We start from the raw sequence: 19,055 nt of genomic DNA, 5'->3' as shown, positions 1-19,055 counted from the left end.
TTAAAAGCAACACACACACACACACACACACACACACACACACACAAAATAGATAGTACTGTGAAAGCTAAAAGAGAAAACGCCACAAAATAACTGAAAATCTTCGCAAGACCATCATTAGGCACTGCTGAATTCTCTCACTGTCTTTCTATAATGCACAGATGCCAGGAAGCAAGATTCTGTTTCTTCATAAGACCGTATGTTTGTGAGTCACACCGCCATGCGGAACTCCCCCTTCTCTGAGCTCGGTGGGGGTCAGGATACTAGCACTCACCTCCAGATACTCTTGGACAACTTGCTCGGGAGTGTTCCCCAAAAAGACATAGAAGTCCAGGACGCCCCCAATCGTGCGGTAGGTGATCGCAGGAGCAGGCTGGAGGACAACGTCTTGAAGAATTAAAAATGAAGACGGTAGAAATCAGCGTTCAGTCCAGAGGCATATACTCAGTCACCTAGACTAGAAGACCCCGACCAGTGAAGTGGCCCTCGTGGCTTTGGGCTTTTTATACACAGTGACGACGCTGATGACCAAGGTCCACCATCAGAAAACAGGAGGCCCACCCACTGGAGCCCGTGACGGGCTGCAGTAACGGTCAGGAGAGCTGGCTAAGGGGCCTGATGGTGCTGTGTGTTAAACACTGAGGTAGTAACCAAAACATTAGTGGTTCGAACCTACCAGCTGCCCTCTAGGCAAAGGATGAGATCATCTACTCCCGTAATGATTACAGCCTTGGAGACCCTATGAGGCTGTTCTATAGGGTTGGTGTGAGTTGGAATTGACTGGATAGCAGTGTTTCTTTCAGGTTGTTTGGGGGGTTTTTTTGGGGGGAGGGGTTTTATTGTGGGATGTTTGTTTGTTTGTGAACATTATTGTCACTTCGTGCTCAGATCTCAGGCTCCCATAACAAATCAGCTACACTCATAACCTCAGGGCATGGTGTCCCCACCCCATTCTTAGCCCTGTGACTGCAGGAGACCGTGAGAAACACCGGGGTTCTTTCCAAATGTTTGAATCCCACATCAAATAAGAGGCAAATTCAACATCTTCCGAGATGCTGTTAAACATTAAACATCACTCTACACTCCAAAGAACATTCTCAAAGGTGAGGATATCTCCATAATCTGGGTTTTCATCTAGAAATAAAAGGCCCCTTGGTCTACTGAGCTCTGTGTTGTATTATCAGGAACAATTCACACAGAGGATGTGTGAATTCACACAAAGGGTCTTTTCTGCCAACCCTGAGCTTGTTTGCTAGTCTGCTGTTGAGGACCGCTGTAAGGTACTGAGAAGTGATGCTGGTTTACATACTAAGATACACCTGCTGTAAGAAAACAGCTGGCTGACTAAACTCTATAATAATAGAAAACATCCCACTAGAGGCAGTCACACGAAGACCATAAACGAGAGGAATCCCTCTTCATACCTTCCATGGGCCAACAATAATGAAGCAGGGATGATGGAATGATCAGAAATGTACTTGACCCAAAGCCATGGCCAATCCTGAAGGAACCCATTCCATTCACCACAGAGCCGTACTAAACAGACTGAAACCCACTCTTGTGCATTTTCATAAACATTTCTCTTTGGTCTTTTACCCATGGCATTGCTGTTCATCAGAAAGACCCCGAAGGACAAGCCACTAGCGTCTTCAAGGCACAGGAAGAAGGTCTGCGCACCATAAAGGTTGGTTCCATCCTGCAAAAAGGTTGAGAAAAAGCAAACACTCACCATCTCATCTCCTAAACCTCATGTTGCTAGAAATGTCTTAGTCTTAATCAGATCAACTCAACTTAACTTATTGCTATGGAGTTACAATTGACTTAGAACTGAACTTCCAGTGCGTTTTCAGAGGTTGTAAACTGCATGTGAGATTGTCTCACAGTACCTACTAGATCCAAACAATCTGCCTTTCTGTTGGAAGCACAATTTCTTAACCGCTAAGTCCTAGGTAGCCCTAAGTGATTAGTGCTAATTACTCTATTAACAGAAGACTCATGGTCAGAAAGGACATAAATGAGTTTAACAACACGAATCTGTATTTATTCAGTGTTAACCAAGGGAGTTAGTGTTTTCTTACTGACTGGGCCAGCTCTGACCACATATTTAATAGGAATATGAGAAGTTGTTCTTCTTATTAGGACTACTATTGTGGGGGGGAGTTCTGAAACTGTGCTCCAAAAATCAATCCCCTCAAAGAAGTTTATCTTAACTTGACTTCAATGTCCTCTGCAAAGGTATAAGCAAGTCTTCGTAAAACCAGGCATCTTCCTAACATGCAATCTCAGAGAGCTCTGCTTGCAGAATCTCGCTATGCATACTTCCTGTGCATGCGCCAGCACCCACTCCCCACCCACAAGGTAATATAGTGGTCCAGCTTACAGAGAAGGCACTAAAGACATGGATCTAGGACGCAGCAGAGCCAGAATCCAAGCCCAGCACCTCATTCAGGAGTCTTAGAAGGTGCAGAAAGAGGCAGCCCGCAAGAACCACGTTGGTCTTGCTCTAGGAGGCACTGCTGGGCCCGTTCTCCAACAGTGAGGTCATAATAGAGCACCGCATCTCCCCAGATGCTCACCCCATTGGGAGTTGTGTCCCTAGCAAAGATGGACCAGGTCTTCCAGTCCATGCTGTGACGGTACTCCTGGTGCACATGCTCCCCCAGCCCATACACGTTGGCGCTGGGCAGGCGGATGGACAGTTGGAGGAACTGGTCAGCGAAGAGGAGGGGACCAATACTTGAGTCAAACCTGGACAAAAGGGAAGACATATGGAGACAGGTGGGCAGGTGGGGTAGAGAGAGCACAACTGCTTAGAAAAGGGAAAGATCTCAGTGACTTTAAAAAATGCACCAGAAGGACACGCTGTTCAATCCTACGTCGTTCTTCCAACTGCTGCTGCTCTTGAGCTCAAGGTTGAAGCAACTATGTCACTCTGTCCTGCTGAGAGTCTGCCTCTTTGTCAATGACCTTCTGGGAAGCATGGTGCCTTTCTCCAGATACTGCACCCACAGTACATGAGATAAACCATGCTCGCCCCACAGAGCATACTGGCCACCTTCTTCCAAGGCATGTTTGGTTTGGGCAGCTCATGTGGCTAATGTCTTGGACTCTACTCCCTGAGAGACCTTCGCAATATTGCTGGAAGATCCCTGAAATGTCCCCACCTGGGTCCCCACAAAATTCTCAAAGCTTACAGAACACGACTGTTGCTCCTCCGGGTCACTTTGATGCTGAAGGGCTGCTTAGAGACCTCCACTAGGTAGTTCCGGGAAGACGCAGCACTGCCTCGGAAGGGCTGCACGTGCTCATGGGGTACTTCATACCTGGCCTTGCTGCGGTCAGTTAGCTGTCCAGAGAGAGGAAAGGGAAGAAAGTTAGTGTGACAATTTCTCCCACCAATAGTGGAGCTCTGGGTACCTATGCCTGTGGAGCTCAGATCCCGACCCAAGACACTATGGCATACACAGCACCCAACCCAAATCGTGAACACTGACCCAAAGCAATCCTACGTTAAAATGGATCCAATGATGCTGTTACACCACTCAGTTCATTCAGATGGATAGCACTGGGCAAAATAAATGTTCAGACAGGAGTGTACTCTGTAAATAGGATGAGATGGGCCCCCTAGCAAAATCTCAAAGTTGGGATACTTCCTTTCTTCTCTCTCAGCCTCTGAATACCTTTCACATGGTAACCAGGGTAAATCAATGAACGTCAAAGCTCACCAATCAGATCTATAATACACACTTAGTTATCACACAGAATAAAGGCCAGGAGAACTAAATAAGAACAATTACAGTGGAGAAAAATACTTCTATTAATAATATTTTCTATTTTGTAGGAACCGTGGTCTCTAGTTAATGAAAAAAATTTTCCCTAATTTTTTTCTAAAATAGGCAAATGATAACCTTAAAGTGGAATCGGTTGGATGTCTGGTATTCTGCTGTGAGGAGGACATCTTCAACATCATTCCCAAATAAAGACGGGGTTGGCAGTCTCTTCATCTGGACTGTGAATCCTTACATGCAGAAAGAAAAGATTTTCAGTCACCTCAATGGTAGTTACACAGAAACTTAGCTTTATGTCTAAGGTGAAAAGTTTTTGCTTCCTAATAAGATGTATACCCTGCTATCCACAAATCCTTCATGGGGCCAGATCCTGAGGCTGGGGACTCATTCCCTTATCTGAAAGCCTAGCTGTCTTTTGTACAAAGTCTAATTCCCAAAGACAGCTTTCCAATCATCAGGCCACTACCACACACCCTGGCCACATTAGCCCTCAAGCTGTAAATACATGTTCTTCCTTCTAAGTTATTGTCTTGCAATATGACAGGTGCACGTAGACCTTGATGCCAAGTCCCTACTTCTATGGTAAGCCAGGTGAGCCTGCGAACCATCTTTGAAAGGGAAGGTTAACTGAACCAAGAGCCTCCAAGGGGACTTTGACACTAAGAGTCCCCTAGTAGTAATAGCCTAGTAACCCTCAACACCGAAGGCCCATTACTACGCTCTGCATTTCAAGTTGGAATGAGAACGTGAATGTTCAGTCATGACTATAAACAGTAACTTAAAAATGCCATCAAATTATGATAACGTTGCAATTGCATAAGTGTCATTGAAACGACCTGGAATTGAGATCCCGCGGTGGTTCAAGCAGTTTGCAAGTGACTGTACAGATTGAGAGTTTGAACCACCCTAATACCACAGAGGAGCCACCTGATGATTTGCTTGCATTAACTGTACAGCCAAGAACACCTTACAGAGAGTTTCTACTCCGCCACACAGAGGCACATGACTCATAACCAATCCCATGTAGGTAACAGCCTAGTTGGGCATTACCCCAGGTGCTGTTCAATTCAAATCCTTCATCTTCCAGGTGAGAAGGTGGCCCACAGGCAGTGAGGATGCTCACCCGAGCACCCTGGGGTTCAGGTGGGGCCAGGAGCAGAGCTCACTGTGTTCCTGGCCAGAGCCACGGGCCCTTGGTGCTGGAGGAGGCTCTGGAAGACCCATGTGAGAGCACGTCCACCTTGTCTCACGCACGCACAGGGCACACCGACAGGCTGGGCAGACTCTTCCCTCTTCCAGGAGCATGAGCTGACCACCAGAGAGCTACAGCTCCCACCTGGCTTACCTGCCCCCGTGTCCACAGGGTCGCCCTCTGCCTGATAGCCATGACCCTTGGAATAGTAGCACCAGGGCACACTGATGGCTCCCTGGGGGTTCCAGCAGCAACCTCGCTGCTCACAGGTGGCCTGAAATGAGAGAAGGCTGTCAATGCAATGCCATCCTTTTATGAAGCAGTATGGTCTCAATTGTGTTCTTTTTTTCATCAGCTACGCACCTGGCGTGAGTTAGAGCACTGAGAACCATAACAGTTGTCCCTAACCCCGGTTCCTCTCACTGGCATCCCTCCTGTGCCATTGTCCATCTCTACTTCTGAGAGCAGGGAGGGTAGTCACTTTATCCCTGTCACCACAGCAAGCTGATGGCCAAGTATCCAAATATCCTAAACCGTAATGCACACTTGCAGGTGGAGTTTCATGCATATTGTCTTGGTCTTTTTTTTTTTCTTTCAAAGACTACACATTATTTGGAGATTTAGAAACCAGTAATTTTACTTTTAACTATGTGTTACTAATGAGTGCATATAAAATAGTTTCACATCTTTTACTAACTTTTTGCTAATGAATGCATATGAAATGGTTTCACATTTCCTACAGAGGAAAAATGTAATTTTTTTCTCAACACCTTAATGGTCCTTGTTTAGGACTTGTTGCTGTTGTTGTTGTTATGTGCCGTCAAGTCGCCTGCGACTCATAGTGACCCTATGTACAACAGCCCTAAACTCCGCTCTGTCCTGTGCCAATCGCACTGTCTCTGACACTCCCATCCCAATTATCCCAGTCACTGAATCAATCCACCTCATAGAGGGCCTTCCTCTCCTGCGCCGTCCCTCCACCCTCCCAAGCATGATGTCCTTCTCCAAGGACCGGTCTCTCCTCACAACATGTCCAAAGTATGTTAGACGGAGCCTCAGAATCCTTGCCTCCAAGGAGCCACCCGGTTTAACCCTTTCCAGGACAAATCTGTTTGTTTTCCTAGCAGTCCATGGTATTCTCAATACTCTTCTCCAGCACCACAGCTCAAAGGCATCAATTCTCCTTCTATCCTCCTTGGTCATTGTCCAACTCTCTGATGTATAACAGGTGATTGCGAAGACCATGGCCTATATCAGACGCACCTTAGTCTCCAAAGAGATACCATTGCTCTTCAGCACTTTGGAGAGGTCCCTAACAGCAGACTTTGCCATGGCAATGCGCCTTTTAATTTCCTGGCTGCTTAATGTAATTTTCTATTATCACACATAAGTCCTAAACTTCGCATTGCCATGGGAAGTTTAGGACTTATGTGTGATAATATAAAATTACATTAAAATTAAAAAGGAATTGAAATTTTATAAAAGTGAAATTTATTAAATGAAGTAGGAGGCATGAGGATGCAGTTGGGCTTGTAAAGTTGTAGACAAATCAGAGGATTTTTTTTTAAATAAAGAAGTATGAAGAGTTTCTATTCACAAAATCCTACAAAGAAAAAAATAATACTATTAAACTACCAAGACTAATTGTTGGCATTTCAGACAGAGGAATGACTTAGATGATCACTTAAGGTCATGTCAACTTTATCATTAAATCAATGTAATAAAAATAGAACTGTTGTTGTTGATTGCCTTCGAGTCAAGCATGACTCATAGGGACCTTATGAAGAAAAGGCCTGAAGCCCCTGTACAACTATAGACATTTGCTAAAGTTCATAGTTTCCAGAGGTATGTTGTTTAGGAAGTAGAAAGAGAGAAAAATGAACCCTGTGCAATAGACCGCTTCCCAGAGGCCGTACACGCCCACCAGTGGAGCTGCACGGTCCCGTGCTGCTGAGCAGGTCTGAACAGAGCTTTCGGGGTGCGACGGAGCAGAGAGAAGGCCTAGTCATGCACGTCCAAAACTGGGCGACTGCTGTCGGGTGCTGTCAAGTCAGCTCTGTACACAGCACAGCGAACACCGCCTGCTCCTTCAGCCTCTGTCCGTGTGCGAACCCACTGTGACAGCCACTGTGTCAACCTATCACATGGAGCAGCTTCCTCTTTTTTATGTTTTGTATGTGTATAAATTTATTTTAAAATATAACAATTGCAATGACATCAATGATTTATCATCTGGTCTTTTTCCGCTACTGCTTTGGGGGAAAGATCTTTTATTATATGTTGTCCCAAAGGAAAATCAAGACATTATTATCAGGCATCCACCCAAGAGCCAAAAAATGTTATTAGTCCAGTGGTCTAGACAATGACATGTTCAGAAGTGTAAATACAGTATATATATCCATTGATAACAGATTCATCCTGGAGAGCGTTAAACCAGGCTACTCCTTGGAGGCAAGGATTCTGGGGCTTCGTCTAACATACTTTGGACATGTTGTAAGGAGAGGCAGGTTCTTGGAGAGGGACATCATGCTTGGGAGGATGGAGGGACAGCGCAGGAGGGGAAGGCCCTCTATGAGGTGGACTGATTCAGTGACTGGGATAATTAGGATGGGAGTGTCGGAGACAGTGTGATTGGCACAGAATAGAGCAGGGTTTAGGGCTGTTGTACATAGGGTCGCTATCAGTCGCAAACAACTCAATGGCACATAACAACAACAACAACAAGACCATTCTTGTAAAAATAGAAGGATAACTAGTAAAAGGTGTCCAGGAACTCAAGACTGGGGAGCAGAGGGGTGAGGATAGGCGGGGGTGACACCACAGGACTGCACAGTTTGGTGAGTGGAGGTGGCAGGGAAAGCAAACGGGAAGGATCTGGGCAAAAAGACAGGGTAATGATGAACAAGGTCCAATGGTGACTAATTTTACAAAACATGCTGCATGAAAATGATTGTATGAAACACAATGTGAACGAAGAATAGTGTGAAAGACAATGAATATAAACTTTGTAAGGAATTTAAGAAATGTAAAATAGAAGGTATATAAATGATTGCATGAAATACAATGTAAATGAAAGGTTGTCTAAAACACACTGTATATGAATAAAACAATTTAAAGGAATTATATGAAAATCAATTAAAATATTTAAATACACACACACATTGACATTTACCCTGAAAAAAAAAAAAAAGCTTTCAAGAGGAATTATTGTACATTAAACCAGTTATTCTCCAGTCATCCTTATGCTTGACAGTCAAGTCATCTCTGTAGTTACAGACAAATGAATAAAGGAACTTCCAGAAACAAAAGGGATAAAACCAAACCCCCAACGCCCTACTTTGTGGGATACTATGGTATGCCAAAAGGGCCACAGTAAAGGGGTCAAGAGTTCTCTGAAATGCAAGGATAAAATAACTGAAGCATTCAGTGTCAAACGAAGACCCCAAATTCACCCCATCCTTCAAAAAAGAAAAAAATATCAAGAACAGGGTGAGGGTGACAGTATTCTGTACAAACTTACAGACACAAATCAATAGTATTTAAGAATTGTTCTTGGCTTAAGCACTAGAGAGTATGTCTGAGGACTTTCGGAATTTGGCGTTTTAAAGGTGCCTGACACTAACCAAAAGACAGAAATTTCTAATTCTTTGTTTATATATTCCATACAAAAAGAGGGGAGGGAGAAGTATACTGAAAAAACATCCAGAGCCGACCCTTTGTAGTGAGCCTAGAGAATGGCCGGCCCCCCTGACATCTAGAAGCCTGGACAGAGGACCAGATTCCCAAACTAGAAAGCTCTTTCACTTCCTGGTGTTTGCACAGCTCTGTCCCTCTACATGTACCATTGGAATACCCCCCCCCCCGTAACATTCTTTTAAAGTCTTTATCTACAATGAGTGAAGTCAGAAGTCAACCTTTAGTCTTGGTATTCTTAAGTCAACCTTAATGCTTGTTCTTCAGAAGAACTGACTTTAAGTTCTTTGCTCCAGAGACTCAGTAACTTCCCTGGAGGTATCATCTTCGTTCTCTCAAGTTTTCAGAGATGAAATAAATTTCCAACGCACAACCCATTCTGGAAACTACAGCTCAGTTGCTGACCTCTAAGAGTTGTTATTTGCAGTCTGTAGTTTGTTTCTAAGAAACTGAAGAGAACTTGAAGCACTTGCTGCAGAAGGCCAAGGACTGCAGCCTTCAATATGGATTAAAGCTCAACAGCAAGAAAACAAAGATTCTCACTACTGGGCTAATTGGCAGCATCATGACAATGGTGAGGATTGTTAACAGTTTAATTTGCTTGGCTCCACAATCAACACTCTTGGTATCAGCAGCCAGGAAATCAAGAGACAAGCTGCATTGGGAGAGTGAGTTGCCAGGACCTCTCCAGAGTACTGAAGAGCAATGATGTCAGGCTGGAGACTAATGTGTGCCTGATCCAGGTCATAGTCTTCACAGTTGCATGCCATTTGTCAGAGAGCTGGACAATGACTAGGGATGATAGACAGAGAATTGATGCCTTTGAGCTGTGGTGCTGAAGAAGAGTACTGAATAAATATGCCATGGACTGCTAAGAGAACAAACAGGTTAATCCTGGAGAGGGTGAAACCAGGCTGCTCCTTGGAGACAAAGATTATGAAAATTCATCTGACATACTTTGGGCACGTTGCAAGGAGAGACCAGACCTTGGAGAGGGACATTATGTTTGAGAGAGTGGAGGAAAAGCACAAGAGAGGAAGACCTTAAATGAGATGGATTGATTCAGTGATTGGGGTAATGGAAGTAGGTGTGACAGAGACAATAAGGTTGGCACAGGATAGAGCAGGGTTTAGGACTCTTGTACATAGGGTCACTGTGAGTCGCAAGTGACTCAACAGCACATAATAACAACACAACAGTTTGTTTCTATAGTGCAGGGTGTAAGGTCTACACAGAGGAAAAACAGCAGCTGCCAGGGGAAGAATGAAAATCTTTGCTCTGTTAGGCCAGTGCAAAATGCTACAGGAATGAAGCCAAGATGCACCACAAACTTGGCATGTAACCTGGAATACTAAGTGACAGAATCCGCGTTACAGCTGTGTTCTCCCGAGAGTCACACGGCAGCTCTTGCTGGGTGTATGGGAACACACAGTTGTTTAAGGATGGGGGCTCATGACAATTTTTGCAAAATGCAGTGTATTTGCCAACACATAATAAAATGTTATCCTTTACATACTCACTGATAAGAAATGGTCACTTGGACAAAGGAATCATAAGCTAATAAACAACTAGCAAATAAATAACATTTACCAAATGTGTTTACTATAAAATACAATGGCATTTGTGAATAGAAACACCTGTTGTTGTTATTGTTGTTATGTGCCATCGAGTCTTTTGTGACTCATAGCGACCCTATGCACAACAGCCCTGAACCCTGCACTGCCTCTGACACACCCATCCCGCTTACCCCGATTACACCTACCTCTCTCAAATGTCACCAGTAAGATTGCCATTATTCCATTATTATAATAATCCACAGAAAATATTTTACTGTAGGTTATTTTTTTATTTTATTTTACATAGATCTACAATCAAAGCCCATTGACTCATCAGTCAAGAAATCAAACAACATATCGCTTTCGGAAAATTTACTGCTGACAGCACTGAAAACTAAAGCTGTCACTTAGAGGAAGGTGTGCCTGATTCATGCTGGGGCTCTGCCAAGCATCTCTTATTCATACACACACACACACACACACACACACAGAGGACAATGAATAAGAAAGCATCATGAAGAACTGATGCCTTTGAATAAAGGTGTTGGCAAGGATAATGAATATACTATGAACAGTCAAAAGAACAAATAAATCTGTCTTGGAAAAACTGCAGCCAGAATGCTCCTTAGATATGAGGATATCTACACACCCATGTTTATCGCAGCTTTGTTCACAAAAGCAAAGAGGTGGAAACAACCCAAGTGCCCATCAACAAACGAACAAATAGAGAAGGTATGGTATATTCACACAATGGAATATTATGTGGCACTGAAAAACAAAGAACTCATGAACTATTATGCAAAATGGGTAACCATGGAGGACATTATGCTGAGTGAAATATATCAGTCACAAAAGGACAAATACTGCATAATGCCACTGTTATAAAACAGAACTGACATGGGGGTTGGAAGGAAACTAAGAAAAGAGGGGATAAGTAATGTACATGGCATTGAAACAGACAAGGGAGAGAACTGTATAAAAGGAAGATATGATTAGATATTATAGGCATGACAAGAGTTCAGAATAAGAGCTGCATAATAAAGGAGACTGGAGGAGGAGAGATAGTGTATAACAATGAAAGAACTTTTTCCCAAAAAAAGACAAACTGGAGGGGCGGGGGGGGCGCTCAGGGAGAAATCTCAATTATAAAAACAGAAGTGAGGATGGTGGGACTTCATCTCATATACTTTTTTGTTTGTTTTGTACGATCATGAAGTTTGTGTGTGTTGTGTTTCACACTATTCTTTATTCATATTGTGTTTCATACAATCATTCGCATGCATGATGTTTTATAAAATTAATCACCATTGGACCTTGCCCGTCATTACCCAATCCTCTCAGGTCCCTGCCAGATTCTTCCTATTTCCTTCACCTCCTCCCTCCACTCACCAAATCGTGCAACCCTGCGGTTTTGCCCCTCCTAATCCTCCCCCTTCTGCTCCCACACCTAACACCCTTGAGACCCCATGCATGTTTTACTAGTTAACCTTCTATTTTTACAATAAGAGCCTTGTGCCATATTTGTCCTTACGAGTCTGAGTTTGTTCACTCAGCATAAAGCTTGCATACTTTTGACATATTATCAGGAGGGACCAACCCTTGGAGAAAGATGAAGCTTAATGAAGATGAAAGATTTGCTTAATGAAGCAAAGAGTCAATGAAAAAGAGGAAGACTTTCGGCTATATACTTCTTTTCTGTGTTAAGGTATATAGTTCTTTAACAGGAGCATCGTAGAAGACAGTCATTGCCCACGGCCACAGGCCTCCAAAAGCATCCTTAGCAGCACAGAGAACCCAGAATGCTCAAACTGTACAGCAAAAGGCTGGCCTGTGATTTGTCTTGGCAGAGAGCAGGGGTCATGGAGAGCACCCTCGAGTTTCTTTGTGGTCAAGGTGAAGAGGAACACGCGGATCCTCCATGCTGGGGACTAATTTAGTGGGGCACAGCAGGTAGAAAAAGGCAAAGATCATTTATTGGCCTATCGTCTTGATAAGACCATATTTATTGGAAAAGATGCACAATAAAAACACCAAAGGTCTGTTATTGAGGAAGCAAAGAGAATTTGAAGTTTATCAGGAACCAATAAAAGGATGAGTGCTGGAAAGCACAGACACCATTCAAAAGAAGAGTGCTGGGAGCGTGGACACCCTTCAAAAGAAGAGTGCTGGGAGAGTGCACACCCTTAGTCTCCTGGTGGGTGACTAAGCTGAAGGTTCCCTGGCACCACCTGGGACGGGAAACAGTGGGTGTGCTCAACCTTCTGCAATCCTAAGGCACCAGATATCCTGTTTAGGAAGGCTTGTCTAGACCACAGCTTCCCATTGCCCACTCACAAAGGAGCCCAGGGATGCCACTCCAGCCTACTCTCAGGCCTCTCCACCACGTGACCGTTCCCGTGACATGTATGACCCTTCTCTAACTTTGTTTCTAGCATTTACTCTATTTGAACACACTTTGTTAAAAGCCTGCTTGACGATAATCGCTTGTTTTGTGGTTTCCACAGTGGCCCTTAGATTACTTTTGGTTTGTGTTCTTGAACAATCCCACTGTCGTTGAGTCCACTCGACCACAGTGATGGACCGTCCATCAGAGTTCCCAGGAAGCAAATCCTGACCAGAGGCTAATGCTCAGTCTCTCTCCTGCAGAGTATTGGGCAGGTTTTGATTAGTGGACACGTCAGCCACCACATCACCAGGGCTCTGTTACTTTCTTCCTGATGAGAATAGCTTCTACTCTGTGACTCCAATTTAGTTCTTAAATTATTGTTTATGTTACAGGAGCTTAAATTTATTTATTTATTTATGCTTGGAAGCAGGAGTGGCATCCACTTCCGAAATGCCTTACCTTCGGAAAATCTATGAACTTGGAAAAATGACGAAAGTTACACAAGTGTTCAGGTCTTTAATTCACAGGGTAGCTATGAGTCATCTACAACTCGATGGCACTTAACAACAACAACATAGAAAGAACTCTGTTGGCCTAGTGGATAGAAAGTTATGCTACCAAGTCAAAGGTGTGTGATTTAAATCTAAGGCCCTCAGGCCTGGTTTTAATTGTTTTTGGTCAAACATTCTTCTAAGTGGTATAGCACTGGTCTGTGTATTTGCTGCACAGAGGTAACTCGTGGTTGCTGTGATGCTAAACACTCAAATGTGATAATGGTTACCCATGGTGGACAGTGTTTGCTGGAGCTCCCCAATTAAAACAAGCCAGGAAGCAGGAGTGGCGGCATCCACTTCCGAAACAGCTTGCCTCTGGAAACTATGAACTTGGAGAAACGATGAAAGTTATACAAGTGTTCAGGTCTTTCGTTCATTGGGTCTCTATGAGTCATCTACAACTCAATAGCACTTAACAACAAACTAGGCTGACAGGAAAAGTACTTGATGGAAGTGAAGCTGCCTTGATTATGCCAGAGTCTAGCAAAAGAACAAGTCAGTGTCTTGGGGAAATGTCACCTGAGTGCTCTTTATAAGCAAGGACAGTGAGGCGTCACCTCACACACTTTACACACGTTCTCAGGAGTGGTCCATCCAAAGTCCCTCATGATCCCAACACCCTCCCTGCTCAGCTGTGTCCCTCCCTGCTCTGAGCAGAACCTGGGAGGAGGCAGTCCGCTCTGCTCAGGGGATGATGCCAGGAAGGTCCAGTCAGTGCAGGGTCTTAGCAGGGGTGTGGGCCTCACTAGGGGCCCCTTCCTGCCTTCTTTGCTGTCTAGTCTCCACCCTCACATGCGTGTTCTGCTCCATCCTGTGCAGGGGATATGGGGGGCTGGGCACCTAATCCTGACCTCTCCTCTCTCTTCCCTCTGGACTTCCTAATTAGTTTTATTCATTACTCTGCTCTTACCAGCAATTCTTTTTTTTGTCCCCCAAATCACGTCTGTGTTTATACTCTAAAATATACAGGAATCTCAAAAAAAAATATATATATATATATATATATATATATATATATATATGAATCTTAATGGACTGGAAGAGCACAGGTAAAGACAGTATTCAAACAGTCACTGTTTTTATGCATTAATTTTTCAAGTCTCACAAAGTTATCAAATAGATTTAAATTCTGTTCTGTTTTCACACTTTGTATTCCAAAAAGCGAAGTAACAATTCACAGTTTAACCTAGTGTCTCATTTCACAGTATGACAAGTTTAAAATGCAGTTCAGTCCTATTTCATTGCAATTTATGGGACTTCACTAAACCCGAAGACCGATGCAAAATCACCTTCCCAGAAGAAGTGAGTTACAGGGAAGCAAGGTCCTATAAACTGCTATGGAAAAGCCTTAACATTAGCATTTTCTCTCTCTTTTCAATTTGAAGGGCAGTCTTCCCACTGCAGGTAACTGCTTCTTGCCCCAAATAGCTGTTGTTGCTGTTTGGTGCCGTCAAGCTGACTGTGCCTCATGGCAACCCTAGAGTGGTGTGATGGGTTTGTTGTTATTGTTCTAAATGGTTTCCAATGGCCCTGGTCTCATACCTTCTCCGTGTGGCCAGGCCAGAAATACAAAGCAACCCAAAGGCAGGTTGTTCAAATCCACCAGCTGCTCCACAGAAGAAAGATGAACAATTGACTCCTGTGCAGCTTACGGTCTCTGCAAACCCCCTGGACGGCCAGCCAGGGGTCAGCTCTGACTTGACAGCAATGAAAGGGTGTTGGCTTGTTTGGGGATTGTCTTTTCCTCTGAAATGCACACTTTGATGTCAAAACTCGCTCCTCAGACCTCCGGCTTGGTCTTGGTCAGTCTTAGGATCTGTCATTGGGTTCATTAATACCAGTGTGTAAGGTTCATTAACATGAGTGTGTAAGGTCCATTAACATGAGTGTGTAAGTACCATTTCTCCACAATGTGGTTGAAACTTCGATCGGAGTTTATTCTCATGATGAACAAGACTTCAAAGCTGGTGGGTTGTGAGGTGTTGGTGTATCAGTGAATGCAAATAAATGTCAAAAATTAGAAATCTATAATGTATAAAATTATACTTGATGAGACAGACATCATAGCAGTCACAACCAGAGTTGATCAGACACGTCCTTCCCGGGAGCACAGGCCACTGGTGGGGTGAGGCGGCTCCCATCCACTGCAGGCACGATTGCTGCTCTCCCGGGATCCTCAGCTCGTCTGGGGCAGCAATGCACAGAGGGGCTGGCGAGCAGCACTGTCCGCTCTGAGGAAGTGCCCAGACATCACCTCGGCCAGTATGAAGAGGGGGCTGGTTTCATGACCTTTGTTCAAAGGAACTGGAAAGTGGTCTTCTCATCGTTAACATGGAAAGTCAAGTCTGGACTCGCACTGTTCGCCAGCATCTCTGCTATAGTCGTCCACCTTGTGGCCAGCAGAAGAGCCGGCTTCCCAGAGGAGTCACGGAGTCCATCTGATGGCTGTGGCGAGCAGAGCTGTAGACACTTACAGTCTGTGAAGGCTGTCTCCTGTCCCTGGAGCGGGGTTCTCCCCTTTGACTCTGTTATACTCATAGCAGGGACGCCTAGTCCATCCATTAATATCTAAGCCGGATCTCTGTTGTCATTCATCACAGCACAGTGTAATAGACTCGATGTGCTTCCTTCCTTTTCCTGGAAAATTTCCTTTTCTAAGGAGATCTGGCCATCCCCTGACCATCGCAGCAAGCCCAGCACAGGGCTGTGTGTCATGTATCTGGGATTGTCTGCTGTGACTGGATTTGTATCCAAGGTGCTGTAACCGCCGAAGGCTGGAGTGGGTCCACAGACTTGTACAGGTGTCTGGCATCTGCTGTCCCGAAGTAAACGCTTAGATTCATGTTGAAGTGACTATCCCTCTGTGTGCACTATCATTTGTCTCTGGCATCCACGCTTTCTCCTTTGTTCAGCAGGGAGTAGACACAGTCTGTGCCCCCACTGAGAACAGACAGCATCAGAGCCTCCAGTTCCACCCTAAATGTCGCGTGCTTTCTGTACCAACTCGCGATTCTTGGCATTTTCTCTGTTCCAAGTCACACATGTCTGGCTCTCATTCCCTTCTCTGCCTTCCCTCCATCCCCAACAATCCCTGTCTGTCACTCACCAGGCCCGGACTCTCGTCTTCTCTCTCTTTGCTGCCCTATGCCTCCCTGACTCAGCTCTATGCCACCCAGTCACCACCGAGGGACACATTTGACACAATCTTCACATCTGCACCTTTGTCCTCATAGGCATTTCTTCCAGGCATGTCCTCAGCTTACCTGTGGCCTGCTCCTCGGTCCTCATACCTATGTTCCACCATCAACATAGCTGTTTCCCAGGCTCCCATGCTCTCTCCCAAACTCCTGATTCTATTAGGACTCCTCATAGCTAATCAGCAGGAAGTCTATCCAACTAGCTCACGGCTACTCTACGTGTGTTGCAAGAGAACTGGGCTCCTTAGAGTTGTTCGGGTTTTTGGGGGTGTTTTTTTTAACTACTTTTTTGTGTGTGTACTGTCAAATCAGATCTGACGGGTACAGGAGGAGGTTGTCTCTCCTTTTCCAGTAGAGCATCTGGTGGATTTGAACCATGTTCCTCTGAGATTGCAGTGCAGGATCTTGCCACTAGGTCACCAGAGCTCCCTTCCACAGGGTTTTCAATGGCTGATTTTTCAGAAGTAAACCACTAGCCCTTCCTGTCTGACCTCTCACCTAGCAGGCCATACTGGTGACTCTCTACATCTCCCAAGGGTAATATTCATCCTTATTACAACCCACAGGCTCTACGGGGGTGGATTCTCCTACACCTCTGCTTCCTACTCTTCTCCCATCTCACACTGTTCCAGTCCCACCGGCCGTCACACTGAGCCTCTCCCTTCCAGACACACTGCTGCTGGCATGATCTACCCAAGCAGAGAGCCTTCAAGGAAAGCGGAACTCAAGTAAACTGCCAGAACTTGGACAGAATACAAAAGATCTGAGTATTTGGAAACAGCATCCTTCCTGGTGCAGATTTCACTTGCCCTGCCTTTCTCGGCCTTTATAAATTTCCACTTTTGCCCAATATAGACATCCAAGATGACAATTCTGATAATCTTCCTTCTGTGCTCAGAGCTACCTCCCCTTCACCTCAACCTCAAAGAACAGTATTGCACTGCGGTACCTTTAACATCTTGCAGGAACCAAGGAACACATACAGTATTGAGGACTGTCATGAATTAAACTATGTCTCTCCAAAATATCATTGTTAATAGGGCTGCTATAAATCATGACCAATTCTGTGGAACAGAACAAGAGCAGGATGGATGTATGCAATGGTAAGAGGGAGCTAGAAAATGATTCCTCGGGATGTGATAAACCTAGCATATAAACATATTAAGGGTGGGATGCGGGGCTCCCCAATCTCCTCATAGTCCTGATAGGATGTAAGGGGTCGGGTTTCCCTAGGGGTGTGGCCTGTCCAACTGTTTTTCTCACTAGAGATAAAAGGGAAGGAATTCAATCCAACAAGGGGAGCACTGAGTAAGAGGAAGGAAGAAGCCCGTAGTGAAGTGTATCCACTGGAATCTCTGCCCTAGGAAGCCTCCTCACACAAAGGAAGTTCAAGACACACGGAGACCTCAAGACACCATCAGGCAATGGAAATGGGAAAGACCCAGAGGAAAGGCCAATGTATACGAACTTTGTAAGTAAACCAGCATAAAATACAAATCCTATTTTTAAAAAGAGAGAGAGACCCTCAGGCAAAGAAAGAGATTATGAGTGCCAAGAAGCTGTCCTGAAATACTGCTGGCACACAGTTCAAATCCATCAGCTGCTCCATGGGAGAAGGGTGGGCAAACTCCTCCCATGCGATTAACTGCCTTTGAAAACCCACCGGAGGGTCAGCTCTGGGTCAGTTCTCACTCAGCGGTAAACACCAGCAACATCAGGCCTGCAGGTGCTGAAGGAAACGAAAGCTGTTCTCCATAACTGACAGAAAGGGCAGTCCCTAGAGCTGGTCCCCTGAATTTGGACTTCTAGCCTGTTGAACTATAAGAGGATACATTTTTATTTGTTGAAGCCACCCATTTGTGGTAGCTTATCATAGGTGCATTAGACAAGGGACTTTAGAAAAGCCAGAAGCACAATTCCCATGAACATCAGAGATGGTGTAGAGCTGCTGAGATTAGGAGGTCCCGAGAGGTAGGCGTGGAGTGCCAGGTGCCAAAGCATCACACGTGTGCTCCTCTATCTGTGCCCCCACACCTGCCACTGCATGCCAACCCTGTCCTCAGGAGGCTGCATTTTGGTTTCTTTCCAAAATATCTTTCTCAATGTGACGTGGTGTGTGCAGTGCCTCTTACAATCTATCAGATAGTTAAGTGGACTTTACTTGATGGCCAGGAATTAGATGACCCAACAGCATTTCTCAGATATTAGTGCTATTTTTAATCTGCAATTAATTGCCTTCTTCCTTCTGATGCGTAACATTAGGAACTTTGCCCTTATTTCAAATCTTGTACATGACTTTTAAAAAATTCTATATTGACAACTATGAGATATCATCTCACCCGAGTAAGACTAGCAAAATTTAACAGAACAGCAAGTAACCAATGCTGGCGAGGTTGTGGAGAGACTGGAACCCTTATTCACTGTTGGTGGGAGTGTAAAATGGTACAACCACTGTGGAAAGTGGTGTGGCGCTTTCTCAAAAAGTTGCAAATAGAGATAGCATTTGACTCAGCAATTCCACTACTGGGAATATACTCTAAAGAGACCATAAACGACATCCAAGCAGATATATGCACACCCATGTTTATCATGGCTTTGTTCACAATAGCAAGGAGTTGGAAACAACCTAAGTGCCCATCAACAAACGAATGGGTAGAGAAGCTGTGGTATATTCACACAATGGAATACT

At 44.6% G+C, this 19,055-nt stretch overlaps 1 protein-coding gene across 1 annotated transcript in view; it reads right to left on the bottom strand.

Moving 5' to 3' along the window:
* LOC102861179 (maltase-glucoamylase, intestinal-like) overlaps positions 1-19,055 on the bottom strand; it is a 113,403-nt gene that overhangs the window by 87,819 nt on the left and 6,529 nt on the right. Inside the window, exons 4-9 of the mRNA XM_006887236.1 lie at positions 5,134-5,254; positions 3,909-4,018; positions 3,195-3,346; positions 2,577-2,748; positions 1,597-1,696; positions 275-387 (exon numbers count right to left, since the gene is read on the bottom strand). Of these exons, the coding sequence (XP_006887298.1) occupies positions 275-387; positions 1,597-1,696; positions 2,577-2,748; positions 3,195-3,346; positions 3,909-4,018; positions 5,134-5,254 (768 nt within the window). The remainder of the gene's footprint in view (positions 1-274; positions 388-1,596; positions 1,697-2,576; positions 2,749-3,194; positions 3,347-3,908; positions 4,019-5,133; positions 5,255-19,055) is intronic.

The sequence above is a fragment of the Elephantulus edwardii genome, unplaced genomic scaffold (assembly GCF_000299155.1).
Source record: "Elephantulus edwardii isolate Elephantulus edwardi_28Jun2011 unplaced genomic scaffold, EleEdw1.0 scaffold00055, whole genome shotgun sequence".
In the NCBI taxonomy this organism is placed as follows: Eukaryota; Metazoa; Chordata; class Mammalia; order Macroscelidea; family Macroscelididae; genus Elephantulus; species Elephantulus edwardii.
This window is presented reverse-complemented; position numbering and strand designations above follow the sequence as displayed.